General features: G+C 36.1%; 3 protein-coding genes across 6 annotated transcripts in view; 1 reads left to right on the top strand and 2 right to left on the bottom strand.

Annotated features, from left to right (window-relative positions):
- Window positions 1-27414, top strand: part of WNK1 (WNK lysine deficient protein kinase 1) — a 176084-nt gene that overhangs the window by 64742 nt on the left and 83928 nt on the right. For all 4 annotated transcript variants that reach the window (XM_036907531.2, XM_057491351.1, XM_036907604.2 and 1 more), the window contains exon 2: window positions 19132-19304. In XM_036907531.2, coding sequence (XP_036763426.2) covers window positions 19132-19304 — 173 coding nt within the window. The remainder of the gene's footprint in view (window positions 1-19131; window positions 19305-27414) is intronic.
- On the bottom strand, window positions 2620-11739 carry LOC130680578 (short coiled-coil protein B-like). Its single transcript, XM_057491357.1, has 2 exons — window positions 11659-11739; window positions 2620-4229 (listed from the first exon to the last, which is right to left on the bottom strand). Exon 2 carries the CDS (start codon window positions 4177-4179, stop codon window positions 4015-4017), a length of 165 nt encoding a protein of 54 aa, XP_057347340.1. The 5' UTR covers window positions 4180-4229; window positions 11659-11739; the 3' UTR covers window positions 2620-4014.
- On the bottom strand, window positions 11845-13585 carry LOC118923316 (presenilins-associated rhomboid-like protein, mitochondrial). The gene has a single exon (XM_057491356.1). The coding sequence runs from the start codon at window positions 12634-12636 to the stop codon at window positions 12091-12093; it is 546 nt and encodes a 181-aa protein (XP_057347339.1). The 5' UTR covers window positions 12637-13585; the 3' UTR covers window positions 11845-12090.

The following is a 27414-nucleotide window of genomic DNA, read 5'->3' as shown; positions in this document are numbered from 1 at the left end:
AAACCTCAATATAGTATTATTTGTGATTAAGTGCAAAGAAAGAGGTATATACATAGATCATAAAAACATATATAAGTGTGGAGAGGGGATAATTTAACCAAGAGTATAAGGGGCAGTCAGGGAAGGTGTCCCTAAGTAAATAACTTGAATTGATCTTTGAAGAATTAATGGGCATTATCTAGGTAAAAAAGGTTAATAGAAGAGTGTCCTAGAGGAAACAGTATATATGAAGGACCTCAGTGGGAAGAAGCATGCCATGTTTAAAAATGGAAAAGATTAGAGTGATAAGGAAATTAGGTTTGGAGAGTGGACAAGGACTATAGTATGTGAGGCCTCATAGGTCACAGCAATTCTCACTTTTATCCTAAAGGCTGTGGAAAGTTATTAAAGAATTTTAAACAGTGTTATGGCATATAATACATAATTGAATCTAAAACTTCAGTTGTATGACATAATTTCAGAGATACTAAAAATGTGAAAAATGGCATTTCTAAGAAATAGTTAAGTAGGCATAGAAATTATTAAATTGAGCCAGTTGGCATAAAAATACACTGGCTCAGTGATTCTGTAACATCTTCCTATGTTGATGGATAGTAACTGCACGAGTGGAGGTGAGGACTTAATGTGGGTAACTGTTAAACCACTTATTTGAAACCAACATAAGATAGTATATCAACAATACGTCAAGAAGAAAAAAATACACTGGCTTTATCTGGACAAATCTACAAACAGATTGTATGGGGTTAAGATGAGATGTGTAGAAACGACTTTCAGTAGGTTATGGTAGGACTCCAGAAGAGACTGATGGCTTGAAATAAGATCGTGGTAGTAGAGAAAGACTACTCAAAGTAAATTACTTTAAGTTTTCAGCAGAAAGAATTTACAAGCCTTGTGTACTTTAAAACATTGTTGAAAACTTGGAACTGTAGACACAATAGAAACAATCAATGTAAATTTTAAATTATGATTAAAATTTAAGTAACAATGTAGAATGTTGTGCTACAGGCTTAGTTTACATCTAGTGACAATTTCTGGCTAAAATTATACACCCATTGAGAGAAAACCTTTCACAATTGATTGATCATAGTCTTTTTAAACTGTATAAGAATTTTGTGAAAGCCTTACAGAGAAAAATTATTTGGACTTAGAGTTAACTTCCCATTTGTACAAAAGAGATTATATTATATAATTTATATTTAAGCTATTATTATTAAGCACTATACTTCCTTATCTTTTATAATATACCAAGTTTCAGCTTCAGTGATCTACTGTGATATATTTTCCAACAGTTCAAACAATAGGTGAATAAACAAATTGAAATAGATTAAAATTTTATCGCTCACCCACACCTCACCATAACCCTAAACCTCAATCTCACACTCGCCCTAACATTAAACCCGGACCCTAACTCCCAACTGTAACCCTATCCTGCCCCTACACCTTGCCAAAAACCTTACCCTAACCCTAGCCCTGGCCTTTAGCATTTTAAGAATTATGTGACTAGAACTGTGAGTACTTACATGCCCATGATCTCACTTTAATGCTTAGAGTAACTTGCTGACAAGGCTTCTCTTCCCACGTGGCTAACACTACCTTATGCACATAGAGTTGGGTCTTCTGTGATAGTTCTCAAAGTACCCAATTTTTCTTTTTATCAACTTAATAAGATTAAGGCTTCTGCCTCTTAACGTTGTAAGGTTTAGGATAGCAGGAACCTTGTCCCTGATGTTCATTGTATCCAATTGTCTGAGACAGGGTACCCAAATATTAAAATTTAAGCAAACATTTATGAAGATGTACAATAATTACTAAAACTAAAATGAATTTTGCCTGCTACAGATGAGTACTTCATCAAGATAATCAAGTAGGTAGACTGTATATTAAACTACATATCAAACAGTATATTGAAATAAAATTGAATGTCACTTAATGATAGGTAGAATATCGTAATTCATGTAGCTCATGTGATTATTGTTTTCTAGTTTTGAGGCTGGATTAACTTTTTTTTTTTTTTTTTTTTTTTTATAATAATTATTTTTTATTGAAGGGTAGTTGACACACAGTATTACATTACATGAGTTTCAAGTGTACAACACAGTGGTAGAACATTTATATACATAATTCTAGGTTCCAGCTATCACCCTACCAGGCTGTTACAATATCTTGACTATATTCCTTATGCTATACATTACATCCCGGTTACTAATTTATTTTACCATTGGAAGTCTGTCCTTTTTTTTTTTTTTTTTTTTTTGTGAGGGCATCTCTCATATTTATTGATCAAATGGTTGTTAACGACAATAAAATTCTGTATAGGGGAGTCAATGCTCAATGCACAATCATTATTCCACCCCAAGCCTAATTTTTGTCAGTCTCCAATCTTCTGAGGCATAACAAACAAGTTTTTACATGTAGAACAAATTCTTACATAATGAATAAGTTACATAGTGAACAGTACAAGGGCAGTCATCACAGAAACTTTCGGTTTTGCTCATGCATTATGAACTATAAACAGTCAGTTCAAATATGAATACTCATTTGGTTTTTATACTTGATTTATATGTGGATACCACATTTCTCTCTTTATTATTATTATTATTATTATTATTATTATTTTTTTTTTTTCTGAAACAGTATTTTATTAAACAGCAAAGCAAAATTGCAATACAATCTTAAATGTTTGTGAATTAGGTCACAAAAGGGACACAAAATGTTTGCAGTATTATTATTATATATTCATACAGCTAAAGTCATTCATTGAATCTTACACCAATACAAACATGATTATTCCATGATTAAAAGTAGCCCAAATCTACATTAGTGGATCTTTTTAGCATTACTTCTGATATTAAGTTTCTTACCAAATGGAACCTACAAACTAAAATTTTTTAAATTGTTAAAGAATGATTAAAACTCTGCAAAGTAGTTGGATTTACAGAAAATTCTGGAAGAAGTAGCAAGATAAAATACTGAGGAAGTATCAGTTAGACTACATGTAAAACTCTCCTATTTTATTCAGTATTCAATACTAATACACTCAAGGGATTTTGCAAAAGTTGATCTGCTGGGTATTACAAATAAGCCTTGAGACCGAACTCTTTGTAATCTAGATATGGTTTATATAAAGTTAATCAAACTTCACCCACTTTCACACATATTCTTCAAAAGATCTAATTTGTGCTAAAGATAACACGGATCTGGAGTAAAAACATTTGGAATTGGTCATTGCTGTATATGAAGTACTTTTTCCATCCTATTTCTATTTTTTCTTAAAATTTTCTATTTCAAACACACACACAACCAGAGCTTTTCAGATACCAAATGGCTTATTTTGTGCAAAAAGGTTTTTAACAAATCTTCTCAATTTCACAATTCAGTTTCAAAGAAAAAATTTTTATAGCCTCTGTTTTCAGTTGATTGAAGAGAAACTAACAATCCTATCTTACAACTAAATACAAATAAGCCCTAACTGAGAAAGTATTTCAGTTAAGTTTCAACAATTACGGTTCAGTTGACTCTCATAGATGATTAACTACTGAAATTACTTTTACAATGTGAAATAATTATTTTCCTTAGGAGAAGGGAAATGGGAAGGAAGAAACAAACGGAGAAGAGGCACAAGATGGTGGACAGGGTACATAAAGCTGTGCATTCAGTACATGATTTTGGTCACTTTTTCACAACATGGTGATTATTTTCTTGTATCTCTTACTATGCCTATAAATGACAGTGTTAAACTTTTAATTCAAAGGAAATTCAGTAAAACATTCATTTTCAAGTTTCATAAATATATGCATTTCTAATTATAAAGACTCTACATTTGCACATTTTCATGGACTAACATAATACACAAATTCATGAAGTTTTCTGTTATGCTCTAATTTTGCCTAATCTGACATAATCTTCATAAATACTCAATGAAGCAACAAACAAAAGTACTCTAACTTTTGGAACCTATCCAAATTTTAAAGAAAAAAGCAGCAGTAATTCCATTAAACAAGGGTTATCAATCCCTTACTTTCTTTTGCTTTTTGTGTCAGTTGTTTGAAAAACACTAGAAGCTGACATGAGGTTTTCTATATACTGTCCAAGAACTTGGTTTTCTGATTTTAGCTTCAGATTTTCTTCCTTAACTGCATCTACTCTTGCAGAGAGATCATCCATGTCAGCATTCATCATCTTAGGTAAGAAACTTTTGGGCCTTGGATACAAAATCCTTGATGAATGTTCTGCAGTCCCTGAAGCCGGGAGTGGGAGGGAACGGAAGCTTATTATTTTTAATAAAATGCTGAAGTGGTAGGTAGATACAAGATAAAGGTAGAAAACATAGTTTAGTGTTGTAAGAGAGCACATGTAGATGATCAGGTGTGTGCCTGTAGACTATGTGTTAATCCAAGCTAGACCAGGGCAATAAAACATCCACGTATGCAGAAGATTTCTCTCAGAACGGGGGGGTGAGGTTCTAAGCCTCACCTCTGTTGATCCCCAATTTCTCACCTGATGGCCCCCCTGCGACTGTGCCTGTCTTAGGTTGTTCCTCCCTTGAGGAATCTTACCTGTCTCTGGCTAACCAGTCATCTTCCGGGGCCATACAGGGAAATGTGAAGTTGGTAAGTGAGAGAGAAGCCTTATTGTTTGAAAAAGTTAGCTTTTTACTTCTTTGCATATTTATGCCCTGTGGCTTCTATGCCCAGCATTTGTCTTGAGGTATCTTTACCACTTGGAAGAATTATGATACTCGGTAAATTTGATATGAGGCACGAATTCTATTTAAGGGTTGTAATTAGGAAGGAAGAAGAAAAGCTATAGAAGTAGCAGGCGGAAGAAAACATGGGAAGATTGATTATTTCTTTGATATATCTTCTTGTAGAGTAACTTCAGCATGTATAGGTTTTAAGCTACTACTTAAATTGCACACACACATTAACATAATAGGAGTATAGTTACATAACCAAAGCATATCTGTAATTACCAGCCATCTGCAGTGAAACCAAGAAAACCAGTTAGGCACCTTAGGCATTTGTGAAAACTTATCTATGATATGGTGGATATTGTCCAAATGAACTTGAACAGTCTGAGAGAAATCAGACAAATTAAAACAACCCATTCCTGGGGACTGTTCACATGCCATATGTTCTTTTAACAATAAATAGTTTGTAGTTGTAAGACTTTGGAGCGCTACAATTTGCACTTCTCCAAATTCTTGGTTGAGTTCCAACAGTATAGATCCAGTCCAATTTTGTTGTTTTACTGTATGCACAGGCCAGCTTAGATATCTCCTTCCTCATTCCCATGGCAGGTCCAGGAACTGGTGGGATGAGTGCATCTACAGCTGTAGCAGTGCGTGGATCTTTGTTGGGGTTTTTTGATGATCATCTTCTGGCATGAGTCTTCCAGAGGGTGCAGATGTTGGAAGTTCTTTTTCATATCGTATCTTAGTTCATTTTCGGGGTAGCCCAATTAGGCTTTGATCCTCTGTATAAACACAAACAGACCCTTTGCCTACACTTTTATATGCCCTTTATACCCTTGTGTAGAACTCGTTGGAGGTTACCACACAGGAACTGCCCTTTTTTTTTTTTTTTTTTTTTTTTTTTTGCTATCACTAATCTACACTTACATGACGAATATTATGTTTACTAGGCTCTCCCCTATACCAGGTCTCCCCTATAAACCCCTTTACAGTCACTGTCCATCAGCATAGCAAAATGTTGTAGAATCACTACTTGCCTTCTCTGTGTTGTACAGCCCTCCCTTTTCTCCTACCCCCCCATGCATGTTAATCTTAATACCCCCCTACTTCTCCCCCCCTTATCCCTCCCTACCCACCCATCCTCCCCAGTCCCTTTCCCTTTGGTACCTGTTAGTCCATTCTTGAGTTCTGTGATTCTGCTGCTGTTTTGTTCCTTCAGTTTTTCCTTTGTTCTTATATTCCACAGATAAGTGAAATCATTTGGTATTTCTCTTTCTCCGCTTGGCTTGTTTCACTGAGCATAATACCCTCCAGCTCCATCCATGTTGCTGCAAATGATTGGATTTGCCCTTTTCTTATAGCTGAGTAGTATTCCATTGTGTATATGTACCACATCTTCTTTATCCATTCATCTATTGATGGACATTTAGGTTGCTTCCAATTCTTGGCTATTGTAAATAGTGCTGCAATAAACATAGGGGTGCATCTGTCTTTCTCAAACTTGATTGCTGCATTCTTAGGGTAAATTCCTAGGAGTGCAATTCCTGGGTCAAATGGTAAGTCTGTTTTGAGCATTTTGATGTACCTCCATACTGCTTTCCACAATGGTTGAACTAACTTACATTCCCACCAGCAGTGTAGGAGGGTTCCCCTTTCTCCACAGCCTCGCCAACATTTGTTGTTGTTTGTCTTTTGGATGGCAGCCATCCTTACTGGTGTGAGGTGATACCTCATTGTAGTTTTAATTTGCATTTCTCTGATAATTAGCGATGTGGAGCATCTTTTCATGTGTCTGTTGGCCATCTGTATTTCTTTTTTGGAGAACTGTTCAGTTCCTCTGCCCATTTTTTAATTGGGTTATTTGTTTTTTGTTTGTTGAGGCGTGAGAGCTCCTTATATATTCTGGACGTCAAGCCTTTATCGGATGTGTCATTTTCAAATATATTCTCCCATACTGTAGGGATCCTTCTTGTTCTATTGATGGTGTCTTTTGCTGTACAGAAGCTTTTCAGCTTAATATAGTCCCACTTACTCATTTTTGCTGTTGTTTTCCTTGCCCGGGGAGATATGTTCAAGAAGAGGTCACTCATGTTTATGTCTAAGAGGTTTTCGCCTATGTTTTCTTCAAGGAGTTTAATGGTTTCATGGCTTACATTCAGGTCTTTGATCCATTTTGAGTTTACTTTTGTATATGGGGTTAGACAATGGTCCAGTTTCATTCTCCTACATGTAGCTGTCCAGTTTTGCCAGCACCACCTGTTGAAGAGACTGTCATTTCGCCATTGTATGTCCATGGCTCCTTTATCAAATATTAATTGACCATATATGTCTGGGTTAATGTCTGGATTCTCTAGTCTGTTCCATTGGTCTGTGGCTCTGCTCTTGTGCCAGTACCAAATTGTCTTGATTACTATGGCTTTATAGTAGAGCTTGAAGTTGGGGAGTGAGATCCCCCCTACTTTATTCTTCTTTCTCAGGATTGCTTTGGCTATTCGGGGTCTTTGGTGTTTCCATATGAATTTTTGAATTATTTGTTCCAGTTCATTGAAGAATGTTGCTGGTAGTTTCATAGGGATTGCATCAAATCTGTATATTGCTTTGGGCAGGATGGCCATTTTGACGATATTAATTCTTCCTAGCCACGAGCATGGGATGAGTTTCCATCTGTTAGTGTCCCCTTTAATTTCTCTTAAGAGTGACTTGTAGTTTTCAGAGTATAAGTCTTTCACTTCTTTGGTTAGGTTTATTCCTAGGTATTTTATTTTTTTTGATGCAATTGTGAATGGAGTTGTTTTCCTGATTTCTCTCTCTGTTGGTTCATTGTTAGTATATAGGAAAGCCACAGATTTCTGTGTGTTGATTTTGTATCCTGCAACTTTGCTGTATTCCGATATCAGTTCTAGTAGTTTTGGGGTGGAGTCTTTAGGGTTTTTTATGTACAGTATCATGTCATCTGCAAATAGTGACAGTTTAACTTCTTCTTTACCAATCTGGATTCCTTGTATTTCTTTATTTTGTCTGATTGCCGTGGCTAGGACCTCCAGTACTATGTTAAATAACAGTGGAGAGAGTGGGCATCCCTGTCTAGTTCCCGATCTCAGAGGAAATGCTTTCAGCTTCTCGCTGTTCAATATAATGTTGGCTGTGGGTTTATCATAGATGGCCTTTATTATGTTGAGGTACTTGCCCTCTATTCCCATTTTGCTGAGAGTTTTTAACATGAATGGATGTTGAACTTTGTCAAATGCTTTTTCAGCATCTATTGAGATGATCATGTGGTTTTTGTCTTTCTTTTTGTTGATGTGGTGGATGATGTTGATGGACTTTCGAATGTTGTACCATCCTTGCATCCCTGGAATGAATCCCACTTGGTCATGGTGTATGATCCTTTTGATGTATTTTTGAATTCGGTTTGCTAATATTTTGTTGAGTATTTTTGCATCTACGTTCATCAGGGATATTGGTCTGTAGTTTTCTTTTTTGGTGGGGTCTTTGCCTGGTTTTGGTATTAGGGTGATGTTAGCTTCATAGAATGAGTTTGGGAGTATCCCCTCCTCCTCTATTTTTTGGAAGACTTTAAGGAGAATGGGTATTATGTCTTCCCTGTATGTCTGATAAAATTCCGAGGTAAATCCATCTGGCCCGGGGGTTTTGTTCTTTGGTAGTTTTTTGATTACCTCTTCAATTTCATTGCTGGTAATTGGTCTGTTTAGATTTTCTGTTTCTTCCTGGGTCAATCTTGGAAGGTTATATTTTTCTAGGAAGTTGTCCATTTCTCCTAGGTTTCCCAGCTTGTTAGCATATAGGTTTTCATAGTATTCTCCAATAATTCTTTGCATTTCCGTGGGGTCCGTCGTGATTTTTCCTTTCTCGTTTCTGATACTGTTGATTTGTGTTGACTCTCTTTTCTTCTTAATAAGTCTGGCTAGAGGCTTATCTATTTTGTTTATTTTCTCGAAGAACCAGCTCTTGGTTTCATTGATTTTTGCAATTGTTTTATTCTTCTCAATTTTATTTATTTCTTCTCTGATCTTTATTATGTCCCTCCTTCTGCTGACCTTAGGCCTCATCTGTTCTTCTTTTTCCAATTTCGATAATTGTGACATTAGACCATTCATTTGGGATTGCTCTTCCTTTTTTAAATATGCTTGGATTGCTATATACTTTCCTCTTAAGACTGCTTTTGCTGTGTCCCACAGAAGTTGGGGCTTAGTGTTGTTGTTGTCATTTGTTTCCATATATTGCTGGATCTCCATTTTGATTTGGTCATTGATCCATTGATTATTTAGGAGCGTGTTGTTAAGCCTCCATGTGTTCGTGAGCCTCTTTGCTTTCTTTGTACAGTTTGTTTCTAGTTTTATGCCTTTGTGGTCTGAAAAGTTGGTTGGTAGGATTTCAATCTTTTGGAATTTTCTGAGGCTCTTTTTGTGGCCTAGTATGTGGTCTATTCTGGAGAATGTTCCATCTGCACTTGAGAAGAATGTATATCCCGCTGCTTTTGGATGTAGAGTTTTATAGATGTCTATTAGGTCCATCTGCTCTACTGTGTTGTTCAGTGCTTCCGTGTCCTTACTTATTTTCTGCCCAGTGGATCTATCCTTTGGGGTGAGTGGTGTGTTGAAGTCTCCTAGAATGAATGCATTGCAGTCTATATCCCCCTTTAGTTCTGTTAGTATTTGTTTCACATATGCTGGTGCTCCTGTGTTGGGTGCATATATATTTAGAATGGTTATATCCTCTTGTTTGACTGAGCCCTTTATCATTATGTAGTGTCCTTCTTTATCTCTTGTTACTTTCTTTGTTTTGAAGTCTATTTTGTCTGATATTAGTACTGCAACCCCTGCTTTCTTCTCACTGTTGTTTGCTTGAAATATGTTTTTCCATCCCTTGACTTTTAGTCTGTACATGTCTTTGGGTTTGAGGTGAGTTTCTTGTAAGCAGCATATAGATGGGTCTTGCTTTTTTATCCATTCTGTTACTCTGTGTCTTTTGATTGGTGCATTCAACCCATTAACATTTAGGGTGACTATTGAAAGATATGTACTTATTGCCATTGCAGGCTTTAAATTCGTGGTTACCAAAGGTTCAAGGTTAGCCTCTTTAGTATCTTACTGCCTAACTTAGCTCGCTTATTGAGCTGTTATATACACTGTCTGGAGATTCTTTTCTTCTCTCCCTTCTTGTTCCTCCTCCTCGATTCTTCATATGTTGGGTGTTTTGTGCTGTGCTCTTTCTAGGAGTGCTCCCATCTAGAGCAGTCCCTGTAAGATGTTCTGTAGAGGTGGTTTGTGGAAAGCAAATTCCCTCAGCTTTTGTTTGTCTGGGAATTGTTTAATCCCACCGTCATATTTGAATGATAGTCGTGCTGGATACAGTATCCTTGGTTCAAGGCCCTTCTGTTTCATTGTATTAAATATATCATGCCATTCTCTTCTGGCCTGTAGGGTTTCTGTTGAGAAATCTGACGTTAGCCTGATGGGTTTCCCTTTATAGGTGACCTTTTTCTCTCTAGCTGCCTTTAACACTCTTTCCTTGTCCTTGATCTTTGCCATTTTAATTATTATGTGTCTTGGTGTTGCCCTTCTTGGATCCTTTCTGTTGGGGGTTCTGTGTATTTCCGTGGTCTGTTTGATTACTTCCTCCCCCAGTGTGGGGAAGTTTTCAGCAATTATTTCTTCTAAGATACTTTCCATCTCTTTGCCTCTCTCTTCTTCTTCTGGGACCCCTATAATACGGATATTGCTCCTTTTAGATTGGTCACACAGTTCTCTTAATATTGTTTCATTCCTGGAGATCCTTTTGTCTCTCTCTATGTCAGCTTCCATGCGTTCCTGTTCTCTGATTTCAATTCCATCAATGGCCTCTTGCATTCTATCCATTCTGCTTATAAACCCTTCCAGAGTTTGTTTCATTTCTGCGATCTCCTTTCTGGCATCTGTGATCTCTTTCCGGACTTCATCCCATTTTTCTTGCGTATTTCTCTGCATCTCTGTCAGCATGTTTATGATTCTTATTTTGAATTCTTTGTCAGGAAGACTGGTTAGGTCTGTCTCCTTCTCTGGTGTTGTCTCTGTGATCTTTGTCTGCCTGTAGCTTTGCCTTTTCATGGTGATAGGAATAGTCTGCAGAACTGGGACGAGTGACGGCTGGAAGGACTTCCCTTCTTGTTGGTTTGTGGCCGTCCTCTCCTGGGAGAACAGCGGCCTCTAGTGGCTTGTGCTGCGCAGCTGCGCGCAGACAGGGTTTCTGCTTCCTGCCCGGCTGCTATGGAGTTAATCTCCGCTGTTGCTGTGGGCGTGGCCTGGCTCGGGCAGCTGCTCCAAAATGGTGGAGTCGCGTTGGAGCAGGAGCTGCTGGGAGGCTATTTATCTCCGTAAGGGGCCTCCCTGCTCCCTGCAGCCCAGGGGTTAGGGTGCCCAGAGGTCCCGGATTCCCTACCTCTGGATTAAGTGGCCCGCCCTGCCCCTTTAAGACTTCCAAAAAGCACCCGCCAAAACAAAACAACGACCACAAAAAAAACAAGAAAAAAATTTTTTTTAATTAAAAAAAAAAAAATTTTTTTATTTAAAAAAAAAAAGGTGGTCGTTCGTTTTTCTTTATTCTCCGGTGCCAGCCTCAGGCCTCTGCTCACCGGTCTTTCTGCCCTGTTTCCCTAATATTGGGGTCCCTGTCCCTTTAAGACTTCCAAACAGCGCTCGCCAAAACAATGCAGCAAAAAGGCAAAAAAAAAAAAAATGGTCGCGCGCTTTTCTTATGTCCTCTGTCGCCCAGCCTCCAGTGCCTGCTCACTGTTCTTGCTGCCCTGTTTTCCCAGTATCGAGGGCCCTACACTCTGGCCCGGATGGCTGGGGCTGGGTGTTCGGCAGCCCTGGGCTCCGTCTCCCTCCCGCTCTGCCTGCTCTTCTCCCGCCGGGAGCTGGGGGGAGGGGCGCTCGGCTCCCGCGGGGCCGGGGCTTGTATCTTACCCCCTTCACGAGGCGCTGGGTTCTCTCAGGTGCGGATGTGGTCTGGATGTTGTCCTGTGTCCTCTGGTCTTTATTCTAGGAAGGGTTGTCTTTGTTATATTTTCATAGATATATGTTGTTTTGGGAGGAGATTTCCACTGCTCTACTCACGCCGCCATCTTCCGCCCCACCGTGGATTAACTTTTTGAAGTTTCTGTCAACAAATTAGAGATATATAAACCTTTATTGTACAACTTTGTTGTATTCACTTTCTAGTAAGACATGTACTGGGGACATAGTTCAAAATACTGGGAAAGCTAGATGCCAGGTGTTTTTCTAGGCAGGAGCAAAGATGTTCCTCCATGGCCAGTGTGTTCCTGGGGTTTTCATGCAGCATGAACCAGACACACCAGTATTAGACAAACACAATTTTACTTAGAGCCACCTCCTCTTTTAGGGGCCATTAGTCCTCATTTCATGCCAAATTTTCACAAGAGATTCCCTGTTCTTCCAAATAAGTTCATGACCATAAGTAATATACCGTTTTTCAAAGAAAGCTTCCTTAAGATGTGCTGCATGATCAAAACATTTCCATCCCAGGATCATTCCTATTGTATCCATGGCAATATTAGCTTTTAGGACATTCCCTGCTGTGAACGTGAACATTGGAAGGAAAGTTATAGTGATCCTCCCTTCTGGGATCTTAGTGCAGATGGCAGCAAAGACAGTCATGATTGCGCCTAATGTACCAAGTGATGGTCCATATCTTCCTGTGTCAACTTTACACATATAACTGACACAGTTGAAATTAAAGCCTGCAGATAAGTACATTGCTGTGAACTGCACTTGACCTGGAATGTTCACTATGCTGGAGGAGAAGCTCCACAAAACGTTCATATTTGTGGCCATGTGAAACAAGGAGAAATGATGGAATGTTGACAGCAACTTCAGAGAACAGAGGACCTTTGAGGCTGGGTTGGATGTGAAATGTCTGATCATTATCTGCTATAGAGATGGTAATCTCCAGAAACAGAATAGAAAAACATTTGCAGCTATGATACCTGTCCAAGTCCCCTGGCCATCACTGAGGTTATTCCACCATTTGTTAATGTCATTGCTGAAGTCTCCTTCCTTTTGTGGTCTTATTGCTGTCCAACCAGTCAGCTTTTATACCATCAGAATAACTCTGGACCCTAGGTTTCAGTGATTTGCTTTGCCAGATAGCAACTGACCCAAATGCACAACCTATAAACCCAACAGTAAAAAAAAAAGGCTTTACAAGAGTCTTTAAGGGATAGGGAGAAGGATAGAAGACTGTTTCTTCTACAGGAGGAATCAAAGCTGCCTTTTATCTACTTCACTGTTTGTTCTTGGATACTTTTCTGAATCCACATTTTTGCTGAATAAGAAAGTTAAACCCAGACTGTTAGTTAGTACTATGTTAAATGTCCCTTCATGGTTGCCAAAATATTGTTGGGCAATCCAATCTGGGGAGATCTCCCTGCGTGCTAGGTGAGACCTCAACCCACAGGAGGGTTCTTGATTCTGACTGAGGAAGAATTCGCAAGGAGGTCATGCAGGGAGGTACAAGCAGAGTAGTTTAAAAAGCAAATTACTCACTCAAAAGGAGTGCAGGTGTGCTCCATAGGTGATCAGCCTTTTCACAGTTTCTTCAAAATAATGTTTTCTTAATTCAGCTATACAATAGTAAAGTTTCAGTAACGTATAAGGGAGTTAACAAGTGATCTAGATTTTTGTTCTTTTTTTCTACATAAATTTTCCTTAAATGAGTAACATTTAAGAATGAATAGTAAGCAAGATATTTAAAAAACACTTTTGAGAAACGCTGTTGAAGGTCAATAAATGGAAAACTAAACAAGCTAAAAATTCTTCACACTGTAAAACACCAAATATTTTGAAAATTTAGAGAACAAAAGTCTGTACTTTTAAATGCTTTTAATTTAAAATACTTTTAAATGTCTGAGCTGGTAAGAATGTAAGGATAATCTCCAAGGTCTAAAAACTAAGAAGAAATTAAAAACCAGACTGGGAAAAGTGAATTGACATTTCAGCTTTTGTAGGACAGTTGCCAGTCTTGTTAGTGAAAACACATGGTTTTACCATTTATCTGAGGATAAATGAAATCTCAAGCCCAAGCAGGTATTGGAATTGAGAGACAATAAAGTTGTTCCTAGAGCTACACCTTTAATGAAAAGACAGACTAGAGAACTCCATTTCTGAGGAAAAGACAGGCTTCTCTAGGTCAGCTGAAAAATGTTAACCTGAGAATTCATAATTAAGGATTTGTATTCAAACGTGTGTGAGATTCGAATTTGAATCAATTACATGGAGCCATGTATGGCCAAGCCTGGTAATACCCGTTAGCGCAGTAGGCCTAAACAAATTCGGAGCCTGTCTACAGGGGTACACCCATAACAGGATAATCCAACAGACAAGTCATAGTTTAAGATAACCATATTATCAAATATTGTAAGTCACATGAAGAAACAGGCCACCATGAGTGAAAGAATGCTAGCACCTAAACAATAGGCAAAATTAGATCCCCAGTAACTCAGGTAAAAGTGGTATGAATTGAGCCTCCAAAATAAGTTATTTTAAAAGAGTTAAGGGACTAAAAATCTAAAATAACAAAAACACCAAGATGATGTTGGAGGAGGGTAGTGAATAACTGATTTGATAAAGACCCAAACAGAGCTCCAAGAAATGAAAATGCATTACAGTTTAAAACTAGATGACAAGTATCACCTTGGTCGTCTGGCTCCAGATACTTTGACTTGTCCTTTGGCTTTCTGTTCTCTGGGAAAGGAACATTTTATTTTAGGAGGATAACCCAAGATGATAGAGCTCTGCTGCCAGGGATCTGAGTCTCAGTGGACGGGGCATGTGACTTTGGTTGCAGCCACCTGTTGGAAGTGGAAATGAAAGTGATAAAAGGGCTGTGAAAGGGGGTTTTTTGGGAACTTTGAGAGAGGACAGTCTTGCAGTGGTTATTTTGAGATGGAGCAGGTCCTGAGAGGGAAGAAATTCCAAAGAGAATGCTAGGAAAACTTAACCTGTTCATGAAGCTTGGATGGAGTAGAGGTTGAAGGGGATCATTGCAAATTGAGCTGCCAGTTATGTTTCATTCAAAACCCCATGTGCAGAGTTAACACAGAGTGGGGAGGGGTAATTACAATGCCTCCCCCAGGCATTGGACCTAGAGAAATGGCAAGAGAATTCCTTCCCCACTGAAGCCTTTAATATGAGTACCTAGCTTTTTCTTCTTTTTACCTTCCTAACTTTATGATGCTAGTGGAGAGAGTAGAGACTGGAGTAGTGACCAAGTTCCCTTTATAAAAACCCCCAGTAGGTACTTTTGGTGATAGACAGACTGTCCTTAGGTTTTATTTTCTTTATGGATGGCCAAATAAATGCCCCTCTCACCTGTCTACCCAGCCCTCCAAGACCTGTATGTTCAGTTGGAAGTGTTCATCTGGTTTGTGTTCATTTATTATTTCTGGAGCAGGGACTGAGATCTTGTCACATGTCCTTTACATCCCTGTCTCCTTTAAATTTTGATAGCATTAAAAAATTTTTTCAGAGTTAATAAGCAGGTTAAATATAATAACTCAAGAGAGTTAGTGAGCAAGAAAAGAAGGTAGATCTGAGAACATTATCCAGAAGGTAGTAGAGTAAGAAATGAAAAATGAGAGAGAAGTTAAAAGATATAAAGGATAGAGTAAGTTTTCCCTCCCTCCCCACACACCTTCACATATAACACAAACACACATAAAATATTATAAAGAAGAGAATGGAGAATGGAGGAGGCAATATGCAAAGAAATAATAGTTGAGAATTTTCCTGACTTAAAGACAGATAACTTGAAACTTTTGGCTTAAAAAATAGCCCCATTATATATAAATAAAACTAGATGCCTGGTAGTAATGGTGCAGAGCACAATTTTTTTTTAAGTCTTTTGAGCAACCAGACAGAAAATATTGATGATCTACAAAGGAGTATGTTTATATTGACAGCTTCAATACACACCAGAACACCATGAAACAGTATCTTGAAAGTGCTGGCAGAGGGTGGTGGTGGGTTGTTTGCAACCTAGAATTCCACATCCATCTAAATTGGTATTCAAGAGTGATAATGAAATAAACATTTCAAACAGTCTAACATTATGCCACTAATGGACGAATGTTCACTTAAAGAGTTTGGAAAATGTATTTCAAGAAAGAAGAAAATTGAACCCAGAGATGGGAAGGAGAGCAAAAGGTAATGATGAATAAAGATAATATGGGTAAATGTAAGTTAGGTGATACTGTTTAATTAAAAATTATAATGGTGTCTACTTAGGTAAAGAGTAATAGGATAGTACTAAAATATTTCGGGAAATAAGGTATAAGATGGGGAGTGGTGATTAGTGATTTTTTTGTGGCATACAACTTGTATGTACTTCAATAAAGTTTAAAAAATTTATATATGCTACTTGGGAGAAAGGGTTATTGGAAAACAGATGTACTACCTCAGTGTCATTCCAATTAGTATGCCTTTAATTAAACTTCTTGGCAATATTCTGATAGTTTTAGTTGGCTTATGCTATAATTTGTTATAAAAATGAAAGTATTCTTATAGGAAAAAAAAGTTACCAAGGTAATTTAGAAAATAAATTTGGGGAAGGGTCTGTTGTAGGAAGTGGTACTACCAAGTATGAATTATTAAAACTATAGCATTAAGAAAGTGTGGTATTGGTGCAGAAATAGACGTTTGGAATAGAATAGAGAATCCAGTAATGAAACTACACTTACATGGAAAAGATGTATTGTTCATCAAATGGCACTGTGGTAATTTGTTGATTAAAATAAGGTAACAGGCAGTCTTCCTTTTTCCCAACCAAATAAATTCTTCAACAAATAATTCCCAAATGTGGCAAACAAAACATTTATATTTTAAAAAGGAGGAGAAGAAAAATTATGACCTCAGTGTCTGAACGAATTACTGAAGATGTAAAACCCACCACCCACAAAGTAAAAGATAGATAAATTGAACTATAGTGAAATTAAAACGTCTGTGAAACAAAAGACATAATAAATGAGGTGGAAGTACAAACCACAAATTGAGAAAAGATATTTGTAACTCATAGAATCAGTAAAGGATTAGTATCCAGAATATATTAAGAACTTAAAAAGGTAAAGCAACAAATGATAGGATTGGGCATCTTTTTTGCAGAAGAGGAATCTCAAGTAATCTGAAAAGAAAACAAGAAGTTTCTCAAACTTATTATTGACTCTAGAAATGTAAATTAAGGAAAAGTATATGATTTTACACCCATCAAACTGACAAGAATTGATGTCTGATATTACCAATTGTGAGTGATCATGTGCAGCAATGGGAACCTTGATACAATGCTTTTGGGAGATAAATTATTACAGTAATTTTTTGATACCTGTGAAAATTGAAGGTGCCTATACCTTATGATCCAGTAATTGTTAGCCATGTAACCTAATAGGTCTTTACTGTTTTTTGGTGCCAAAGATCTCTTTTGAAGACTAGTGAAGAAGGCTAAAATAATATTTTAAGTCCATATAATACATAGGATTAAGTGAAAATGAATGATAATGAGTTATCAAAAATGCTTAAGTTTGTGATTTAATATAGTGTGCATTATTAGTGCATACTGATACGATTTACTGCAAGATCTAATAGCTATCATAATGTCAAAGTAATGATTAGTATAAAATGATACTTTGAGATAATCTGCACTGTTACGTGATAAGAAAATATCTAAGTCTGCTTGTGACAAAAATCACTGGTCCTGATGAATGCTATTTGGTAGCATTCATAATGAAGGAAATGCTAAATTTGAATTCAAGGTTAATGAAAAATAAATATTTATTTGTTTTCACACAAGTTCAAAAAATCTGCCTTAAAGGTGTTTGTGGACCCCAAGTTAAGAACCTGTGTCCTAAGACACTCTTAAACATATGTCCAAGGTGATTAACATTACCACACTATTGCAGTATTGTAGTAGCTTAAAATGAAGAGCAGCCTAAAGATTCATCAGTAAGAGATTATATAAATTATGATATATTCAGACAATGGATAACTATGTTAACAGTGATAATAAAGCCAACTTGTAATAATAATATGGTAGATCTCTTGTAATGTCTCCTTGTATGCCATCATTGGTGGTCTCAAATCAGTACTGAGTGTATGATTTCACTTACTTGTGGAGTATAAGAACAAAGCAAAACAGAAGGAACAAAATAGCAGTATACTCATAGACCCTGAGAAGGGAATAGTGGTTACGAAGGGCAAGCGGTTGGGGAGGGTTGGTGGAGGAGGGTGAACGGGATAAAGGGGCCCAATAATTCGCAGTCACAATATAAGTTGGTCACGGGGACAGTAGTACAGCATGGAGAATATAGTCAGTGATTCTGTAGCATCTTACTATATTGACAGATAGTAACTGTGCTAAAGAGGATAAGGATTTAATAATTTGGGTAACTGTTGAACCGCTATATTTGAAACCAAAATAAGATTGTATATCAATGATACTTTAACAGTCTCCAACCAAAGAAAAACCAATACTGAGTCAAAAAAAGCAGTTTCCAAAGAACACATACTCTATAACGTCATTTTATAAAATTTCAACATTTTATATAAAATGTAAAAGCCCATTTGGGAATGGTGTGTCTAAATTTAGGGTGGTGCTTATTCACAGGTAAGTAGTAGTTTTGGAAGTCTAGTTACATAGGGGGCTTTACATTATGTCTGTAATGTTTAATTCTTTTGATGGACACATTGCTTTATTGTATGCCTGGGATATTTTGTTAAAATATTATGTATTACATGCTTTGACAGAATATTAGTATGACAGAGATAGTTTTAGTTTTAATTTACAAAACGATTCAGAGTTCGTGTATGCGGGACCTTGTCAAACTGAACAAGTTAAATGGTTTTTTTTCCCAGTTCATCTCAGGTAAGTAAATTAACCTATGAAGTGCCCGGTGCTTTAAACATGTGACAAAAGCATGCCTAGTAGATTATTTAATTCCTAAAATAGTCCTGTGAGGTGAACATATGTATTCCTAAAGTAAATTCTAATCAAAACAAAAAAAAACAATTGGAATTTATATTAAGGTCTTTCTGCTTCCAAAGCCCTGCTTGTTCCTAGCAATAGATGACTTAATTTAGAAGTGGGAGTTAACTGCACCTACAAAATGAGACTATATATGAGGCACATATTAATGGTAAAAATATGAAAATAATCTCAAGTATGATTTTATATCCGTATTTTTCTTAAATACACTTTAGCCTGTTCTCACACTGACAGGCTGATGAAGTTATTAGTTATTAGTAACATTTGTGTTGTGTTCCTGTTTTAACACTATAGATCATTATATTTAGTATATGTTTACCATCTAAATTTAACTGTGCCTTGGTATTTTATTATTTTAAACCACATTCTCTTTTGGCTTTTGATTTTAGGATCGAAAATTAACAAAGTCTGAGAGGCAGAGATTTAAAGAAGAGGCTGAAATGTTAAAGGGCCTTCAACATCCTAATATTGTTCGATTCTATGATTCTTGGGAATCGACAGTAAAAGGAAAGAAGTGCATTGTTTTGGTGACTGAACTTATGACATCTGGAACGCTTAAAACGTAAGTCCATCAATATTATAAAAGCTGACCAACAAATATGAGAGAACTTGGGTTTTCTTATTTCAGGGCTGAGGAGTCCTACTTTTGTTGCCCAGCATGCTATACTAAGGAGAGACTCCTCCAGTCGTTAGTATATTACCACATTTTCCTGTCTACAAAGTCCTCTGGTGTATAAAGTGGTCTGATATTTATTGCTAAGTATTAAAATAAGAAGTTACTGCAGAATAAAACTAATTATTTTAAGTCAAAGTGATTAGTATTTCTAAAATTGAGTGGCTGAGGGATCAGAAATCAAATGACAAGGTAGCCCTCTAGTGGTTAAAATGAGGTTGAAGCTACTTGTTTTATCACCTTATATTGGGCAATTTTGCTGCATCTATGCAAATATTGTATCAAATGCAAATTGTGTTGTGACAGTTACTAGTAGTTAATTCCACTTTCCATAATATCAGAAATTGAAGCCAAAACAGCTAGACCTAGCTTTTCAGGTCATGGATAGGTCAAGTATAGAACTCTTATAATAAAGAGTTTTAAGGTAAAAGTTGGGAATATATTTTTGGAATCCCAGGTCTCTTAGTATCTATTTACACTCAGAGAGGAAAATAGTGTAAATTTTTTATTATGGCGGAATTGGATTTTTTAAAATTATTATTATTTTTAATAAAATGCTGAAGTGGTAGGTAGATGCAAGATAAAGGTAGAAAACATAGTTTAGTGCTGTAAGAGAGCAAATGTAGATGATCAGGTGTGTGCCTCTAGACTAAGTATTAATCCAAGCTAGACAAGGACAACAAAACATCCACGGATGCAGAAGATTTCTCTCAAAACAGGGGGGGTGAGGTTCTAAGCCTCACCTCTGTTGATCCCCAATTTCTCACCTGATGGCCCCCCTGCGACAGTGCCTGTCTTAGGTTGTTCCTCCCTTGAGGAATCTTACCCGTCTCTGGCTAACCAGTCATCTTATGGGGCCATACAGGGAAATGTAAAGTTGGTAAGAGAGAGAAGCAATATTGTTTGAAAAGGTTAGCTTTTTACTTCTTTGCAGATTTATGCCCTGTGGCTTTTATGCCCGGTATTTGTCTTGAGGTATCTTTACCACTTGGAAGAATTATGATACTCGGTAAATTTGATATGAGGCACGAATTCTATTTAAGGGTTGTAATTAGGAAGAAAGAAGAAAAGCTATAGAAGTAGCAGATGGAAGAAAACATGGGAAGATTGATTATTTCTTTGGCATATCTTCTTGTAGAGTAACTTAAGCATGTATAGGTTTTAAACTACTAATTAAATTGCGCACACACATTAACATAATAGGAGTATAGTTACATAACCAAAGCATACCTACAATTACCAGCCATCTCCAGTGAAACCAAGAAATCCAGTTAGGCACCCTAGGCATTTGTGAAAACTTATCTATGATATGATGAATATTGTCTAGCTGAATTTGAATAGTTTGAGAAAAATCAGACAAATTAAAACAACACATTCCTGGGAACTGTTCACATCCCATATGTTCTTTTAACAGTAAATAGTCTGTAGTTGCAAGATTTTGGAGTGCTGCAACTTGCACTTTTCCTAATTTTTGGTTGAGTTCCAACAGTATAGATCCAGTCAAATTTGTTGTTTTACTGTATGCACAGGCCAGCTTAGATATCTCCTTCTTCATTCCAATGGCAGAGGAATTGGATTTTTAAAATTATCTCTGTAGTATATATTTATTGTGTATTACTTCCTTCAGTTAATGCTACTGAGCTGATTAATTCCAGATCTTTGAAATAGTCTTGTGTTGCCTGCATGTAGTTACTTGCATGTGTTCTTGGATGCTCAGGATTAACATGTTAAAGAGCCAATAGATTATTTCCCCCCTGCAAATTATAATTTCCCAAACAATTTCTCCCAAATTTGTGGTAACACCTTTATTCTAGTCCTTCAGGCTTCTTGTTATTAACATGCCTGTTTTTTCCACTAGCACTCCCTAGCACTATGCCTGAAACTTGATTAATACTTGAATGATTTAAGGAGAATTATAATGGTAGTTGTGTGTATATTTGCATTTTGAGATTATTTTCACTGATTTGGATACTAGGTGGATTGTCAGTAGTTGGTCAGGCATACCCTGCAAGAGTATTTTACAACAGTTTACTTTTTGTAAAAACCGTATTGTGGGGCTTTCGATAACATAGTAGGCTAAGCCTCTGTGGAGTGGCCTACCCCCATCAACAGACTAAAATGTGGAATGTAATAAAAGCTTTTTCAATAAATATCCAAGCTCCAAAGAAAGAAAGAGTAACCTCCAGATGAAAGGCAAAGCAGAGGTGACCCAAAGCCAAAATGGGCCAGTTTTTTGTTTGTTTTTGTGAAATATACATATGGGGCTTGAGGATTGGATATTAACATTTTGGTGTACATGCAAGGACAAAAGGCCTTAGAACTCAGTAGAGAGGGAAACTGAAACTTAGCCTGTGTCAAAAAAACTGAATTACCCATGGAAAGGGAAAACTTGCAGCCAGTGAAAGCTATGAGGAATTTTGTCCCTCTGCCCAGGACTTTGGATGAGAAGGGAGTAAATAAAAATCTCAGGCTAGGTCTTATGTAGATGTCTCTATAGTATAAATATGTATTAACTACTTGATGTAGGAACCCTAAGTCCAGAACTCAATGGAAACTCCCAGGGACATTTTCATTCTTCACTGGTAATAGCATCCATGGACAAAACAGTCCTTAGAGAAGGTGACCTCACAATTAAATTACAGATTACACCAGTAAAAATGATCAGGTACAACTGGAAAATAGCACTGCAGGAATTAAAGATAGTGATAGACAACTCTCAAGGTGGTTACAAAATAAGCATGTAACTGGAAAAAGATACCAGTAAAGATACATGTAAGTCTATATAGTAATGTACAAGCATTTAAAATACTACAAGAAGGAATAGAAACCCTGAAGAAGGAAAATAACTCCATCAGAAAAAGTTCAGACATAATTAGGAAAGATTGAAAGAACTTCTTAGAAATAAAAAAATCATTAAAATTAAAACTTCAGTTGTAAATTAAACAACAAACTAGATTGAATCAAGACTAAATCAGAAAAAGATGGAGAATATGAAAAAGATGAGACATTAGATTTAATTATCGTTCTTGAAGGAAAGACAGTATTTGAGAAGAGGATGGCTTAGAATGAGGATGTGTGTATAGTCCTAAGCAAATAGGTTTAAAACAAATTCGTTTTCTCATATAATTACAGATGACCCTTACATAGCCATTAAAACAAATGCTGTAAACTTGCTTGTTAATACTTCATTAACAGTTTAACTGAGCAGAACATTAAGTTGTTTGACTATAACAAAAAACATCCATATTCGTATCTGGAAGAATACAGAACAATTTAGGAACATTAGTAGCATTTGGAGAGGTGAACAGGATGGGAATTACAGTTGACCCTTAATCAGCAGGGTGGGAGGATAAAGGGATGCTGTCCCCCTTTGTAGTCGAAAACCTGCATATAACACTCGACTCCCCAAAAACTTAATGACTAGTAGTCTACTATTAACCAGAAGCCTTACCAATAACATAAAAAGTTAGCACAAATTTTGTATATGTATGTATGTAATACTGTGTTCTTAACAATAAGCTAGAGGAAAAAAAGTATTTTTTCAAATTGTTACAAATCTCCAAAGAAGTTTCCAATATATGTATAGGGGAAAAAAATCTGCATGTAAGTGGACCCATGCAGTTGAAACCCATGTTCAAAGTTCAACTATATATGCTTTTTGGACTTTTTGAGTTTCTGCCTTTGTTCCACATAGGCATAAATTTGTAAGCTTAAAAACTGAAACAAGTTAACACCCATACCTGAAAAAGTAAGATGGAAAGATATAGCTTAGAAAATTTGATTCAGGAAATGGAAATAAATTTAGATTTCTTTTTAAATTTAGGTGAAATTTCACATAACATAAAATGAACCTTTTTGAAGTGTACAATTCAGTGGCATTTAATATATTCACAATGTTGTAACCACCACATTTATCAAATTCCTAGAATGTTCATCACCTCAAAAGAACACCTGATACCCATTAAGCATTTACTCCCCACTCCCCACTCCCCATCCCACACAGTAAGTTTACTCTTTAATTGCACACTGTCTAAATTCCTAGGCATTTTTTCTTTTTAAATGTAAAGTTCTCTTTTCCCATCATCTGTTTCAATTTCAGAGCCTTAAAGTTAGGGCGGTGAGAGTGTGCAGTAGAAAGACTCTAGACTTAGAGTAGAAACTATGAGTTCTACTCCCAGCTCTGCTTCTTCTGAACAACTATGATTTGGGGCAGCTCCCTGTCTCAAGGCCTCAGCTCTCCATGTGTAAAATTAAGAGGTTGAAACAAGGTGATTTCTAGGATTTATATGGGAATTTTTTTACTGTGGTTAAAAAAGAAAAAAAAATTACCAACTTAATCATTTTAAAGTGTACAATTCAGTAATGTTAAGTACATTCACATCGCTATGTAATCAATCTTCAGAACTCTTCATCTTGCAAAACTAAATTCCATTAAGCAATTTCCCATTTCCCCTTTGCCCCACCCCTTTGTTCTTATTTTCAATATTGCCTTGGCACTTTAGGATCCCTTGCAATTCCCTGTGAATTTGAAGATTAGCTTTACATTTCTGCAAAAGGGCTGATAGAATTTTAATTGTTATCTATAGACAAAGTCAAGTGTATCTGTAAATACATTGAATCTATCCATCATTTTGGGTAGTATTGTCAACTAGCTATATTGTTTTCCAATCCATGATATAAAATGTCTTTCATTTTATTTAGGTCTTCTTTCATTTCTTTGGTTAAATTTATTCCTAGGCATTTTATTCCTTTGAATGCTGTTGCAAATGGAATTGTTTTCTTAATTCCCTTTTCAGGTTGTTGATTGTTGGTGTATAAATACAACTGATTTGGGTTTGTTTTTCTTGCGCTCTTGTAACTTAGTTGAATTATTTTATTAACTCTAGATGTGTGTGTATGTGTGTGTGTATTCTTTGGAATTTTCTATATATATGATCATAGTATTTACAAATAGAGGTAGTTTTACTTCTTCCTTTCCAACTATGATATCTTTATTTCTTTTTCTTGTCCAGATGATCTGGCTAGAACGTCTAGTACAGTGTTGAAGAGTAGTGGCTATCCTTGTCTTATTGCTAATCTTACTGGAAAAGCCTTCAGTGTTTCACCATTGAGTATGACATTAGCTTTGGGTTTTTCACAAATGCTTCTTAATCATGTTGAATGTATTCTCTAATATTCCTAATTTGAGTATTTTTATCATAGAGAGATAGGACTTTATCTAATGCTTTTTGTGCATCAACTGAGGTAATCATGCTTTTTTTTCTCTTTGTTCTATTTAGGTATATTATGTTAATTGATGTTGAGCCACCCTTTCATTTCATGTATAAATCCACTTGGTCATGGTGTTGTATAATTCTTTTACTATGCTGTTGGATTCAGTTAGCTAATACTTTGTTGGGATTGTTGAATCTGTATTCCTAAGAGATATTGATATGTAGTTTTCTTGTGGTATCTTTGATATCAGGGTAATGCAGGCCTCACAGAGTGACTTAGGAAGCATTACTCCTTTTTGGAAGGGTTTGAAAAGGATTGGTGTTAATTCTGCTTTAAATGTTTGGTAAAACTCAGCAGTGAAGCCCATCTGTCCTCAACTCGGTTGGGAGGTTTATTGAAGAAATGTTCTGTGTGCATTTACAAAGAATATTCAGCTGTTGTTGGGTGTTGTGTTCCATATATTTATGTTATTGTCTAGGTAGTGAAAAGAGTTGTTCAAATCCTTTACTACCTTAATGATCCTCTGTCTAGATGTTCTACGCCTTATTAAGTGGGGTATATAAGTCTCCAACTATTACTATAGAACTGTCTATTCCTACCTTCAATTCTGTCAATATTTTCTTCATGTATTTGGGAGCTCTGATAATGTATGTGTGTATGTGTTTATAATTGTTATTTTCTTGATGAATTGATCCTTTTATCAGTATATAATCTTTATCTCTTGTATCAGTTTTTTATTAATCTGTTTATCTGATATTAATATAGCCACCTCACCCTCCTTTGGTTACTATTTCATGGAATATCTTTTTCTATTTCCTATCCTTTCACTTTAAACCTATGTGGGTCTTTGAAGCTAAACTGAGTCTCTTGTAGACAGCATACAGTTGGTTTATATACATATGTCTTTATTCTCCTATCTCTTGTCTTTTGATTAGAGAACTTAATCCATTTATATTTGAAGTAGTTAAATGATAAAGCTTCTGCCATTTGCAATTTGTTTTTTGTATTTCTTAATAACTTCTTGTTCCCCATCCCCTTCATTACTTTCTTTTGTATTTAATTTTTTGTAGTGTTCCATTTTGAAACCCTTGTCATTTCCTTTGTGTATATTTTTTAGATATTTTCTTAAGGGTTACCTTGAGGATTACAATTATTAACATCATAAATTTCTAACACTAGTTTGAATTGATACCAAATCAACTGTAATAACATCTAGACTTTCTGTCCTTACATAGCTTTGCTCCCTCTTTTGTTTTTCTTGTCACAGATTACATCTTTATATATTATGTTCCCATTAACAAATTTATAATTATCATTTTGTGCCTTTGTCTTCTAAATCATGTAGGAAATGAACAGGAAATCATCTATAAAGCAAAAATACATTAATGCTTATTTTATATTTAGCTGTGTAGTTATCTTTACCAGAGATTTTATTTCTTACTATGGTTTAAAGTTACTGTCTAGTGTCCTTTCATTTCAGTCTGAAAGATTTCCTTTAACATTTCTTGTAGGGCAGATGTACTAATAACAAATCCCCCAGCTTTTGTTTATTTGGGGAATTTAAACTGGGAATCAGTTAATTTTGCCTTCATTTTTGAAGGATAATTTTGCTGGATATAAAATTTTTGGTTGGCAGGGTTTTTTCCTTTTAGCACTTTAAATGTGCCATCCCTCTGCCCTCTGGCCTTCATGGTTTCTCCTGAGAAATTGGTTAATAATCTTACTGAGTATCTCTTGGTCATGACAAGTTGCCTTTCTCATATTTTCAAGATTTTCACTTTGACTGTAAGCAATTTAAATAACTATCTCATTGTGGATCTCTTTGCATTTATCCTTCTTGGAGTTTGTTAAATTTCTTGGATCAAACTGGGAAAGGTTTTTGCTGTTATTTGATGAAATATTCTTCTACTACTTTCTCTCCTCTTATTTGGGACTCCTGTTGTGCACATGTTGATTACCTTAGTGGTATCCCACAGGTCTCTTAGGCTCTCTTGATTTTTCTTTATTCTTTTATCTTTCTGCTTCACAGACTGGATAATTTCTATTGCAGCCTCTCTCTTCTTCCTGCTCAAAATCTGCTCTTGACACACTTCAGTGAATTTTTCATTTCAGTTACTGTACTTTTCAGTTTCCAAATTTCTTTGGTTTCTTTTTATAATTTCTGTGTTTTTACTGATACCATCTGTTTGTTGACCTAACATTTCCTATAATCTTCAGCAGTCATTGTTCTCAACATTTAGTCTTCCAGTTTTGTGGGGATGGGTACCATAATTACCCCCATTTAACCATGAGCTGGTTGTTAGTTCACGTTAAATATTTCAGCACTGAAAAACTGATTAGGAGCTATGATTATGAGTGTGGGGCCTTTGAACTACTAAGCTTTTCTTCAAGATGATTGGTCCTGAGTCAGCTGTAATGAAGGACTTGGAAATGCTTTATTAGGTAGAACCTTTTTATTTATTTAAATTTTATATCTTCTGCCCTGATGCTACCTTGTCATTTATCTTGTTTGGTTGTGGTGGTTTTAGGTTATTTTCCTATTTTTAGCATCACTTCTCTCTCACCATATTTAGCCTCTGTGAGTTTGAAAACGTCCCATTTATAGTTGTATGGGACAAAGTGGATCTCTTGTCCCTATTTTCCCCTTAAAAGCAATGTTGCAGTAATCATGCTTATATGTATGTCCTTATTTATTTTTGTGAAATAGATTTCTAAAAATGAAAGGTGAGTCAAAGTATGCGTAACTTAAAGTGTTTTCATTAAAATTTTTTGAAATTATTTTATT

The sequence above is a fragment of the Manis pentadactyla genome, chromosome 14 (genome assembly GCF_030020395.1).
Source record: "Manis pentadactyla isolate mManPen7 chromosome 14, mManPen7.hap1, whole genome shotgun sequence".
Taxonomy (NCBI): Eukaryota; Metazoa; Chordata; class Mammalia; order Pholidota; family Manidae; genus Manis; species Manis pentadactyla.
The sequence above is the reverse complement of the archived record's forward strand: the minus strand, read 5'-3'. Positions and strand labels throughout refer to the sequence as shown.

Excerpts from the sequence above, each read along its gene's own strand:
- LOC118923316 (XM_057491356.1), bottom strand. The coding sequence starts at position 12,636 with ATGATCAGACATTTCACATCCAACCCAGCCTCAAAGGTCCTCTGTTCT.
- LOC130680578 (XM_057491357.1), bottom strand. The coding sequence starts at position 4,179 with ATGATGAATGCTGACATGGATGATCTCTCTGCAAGAGTAGATGCAGTT.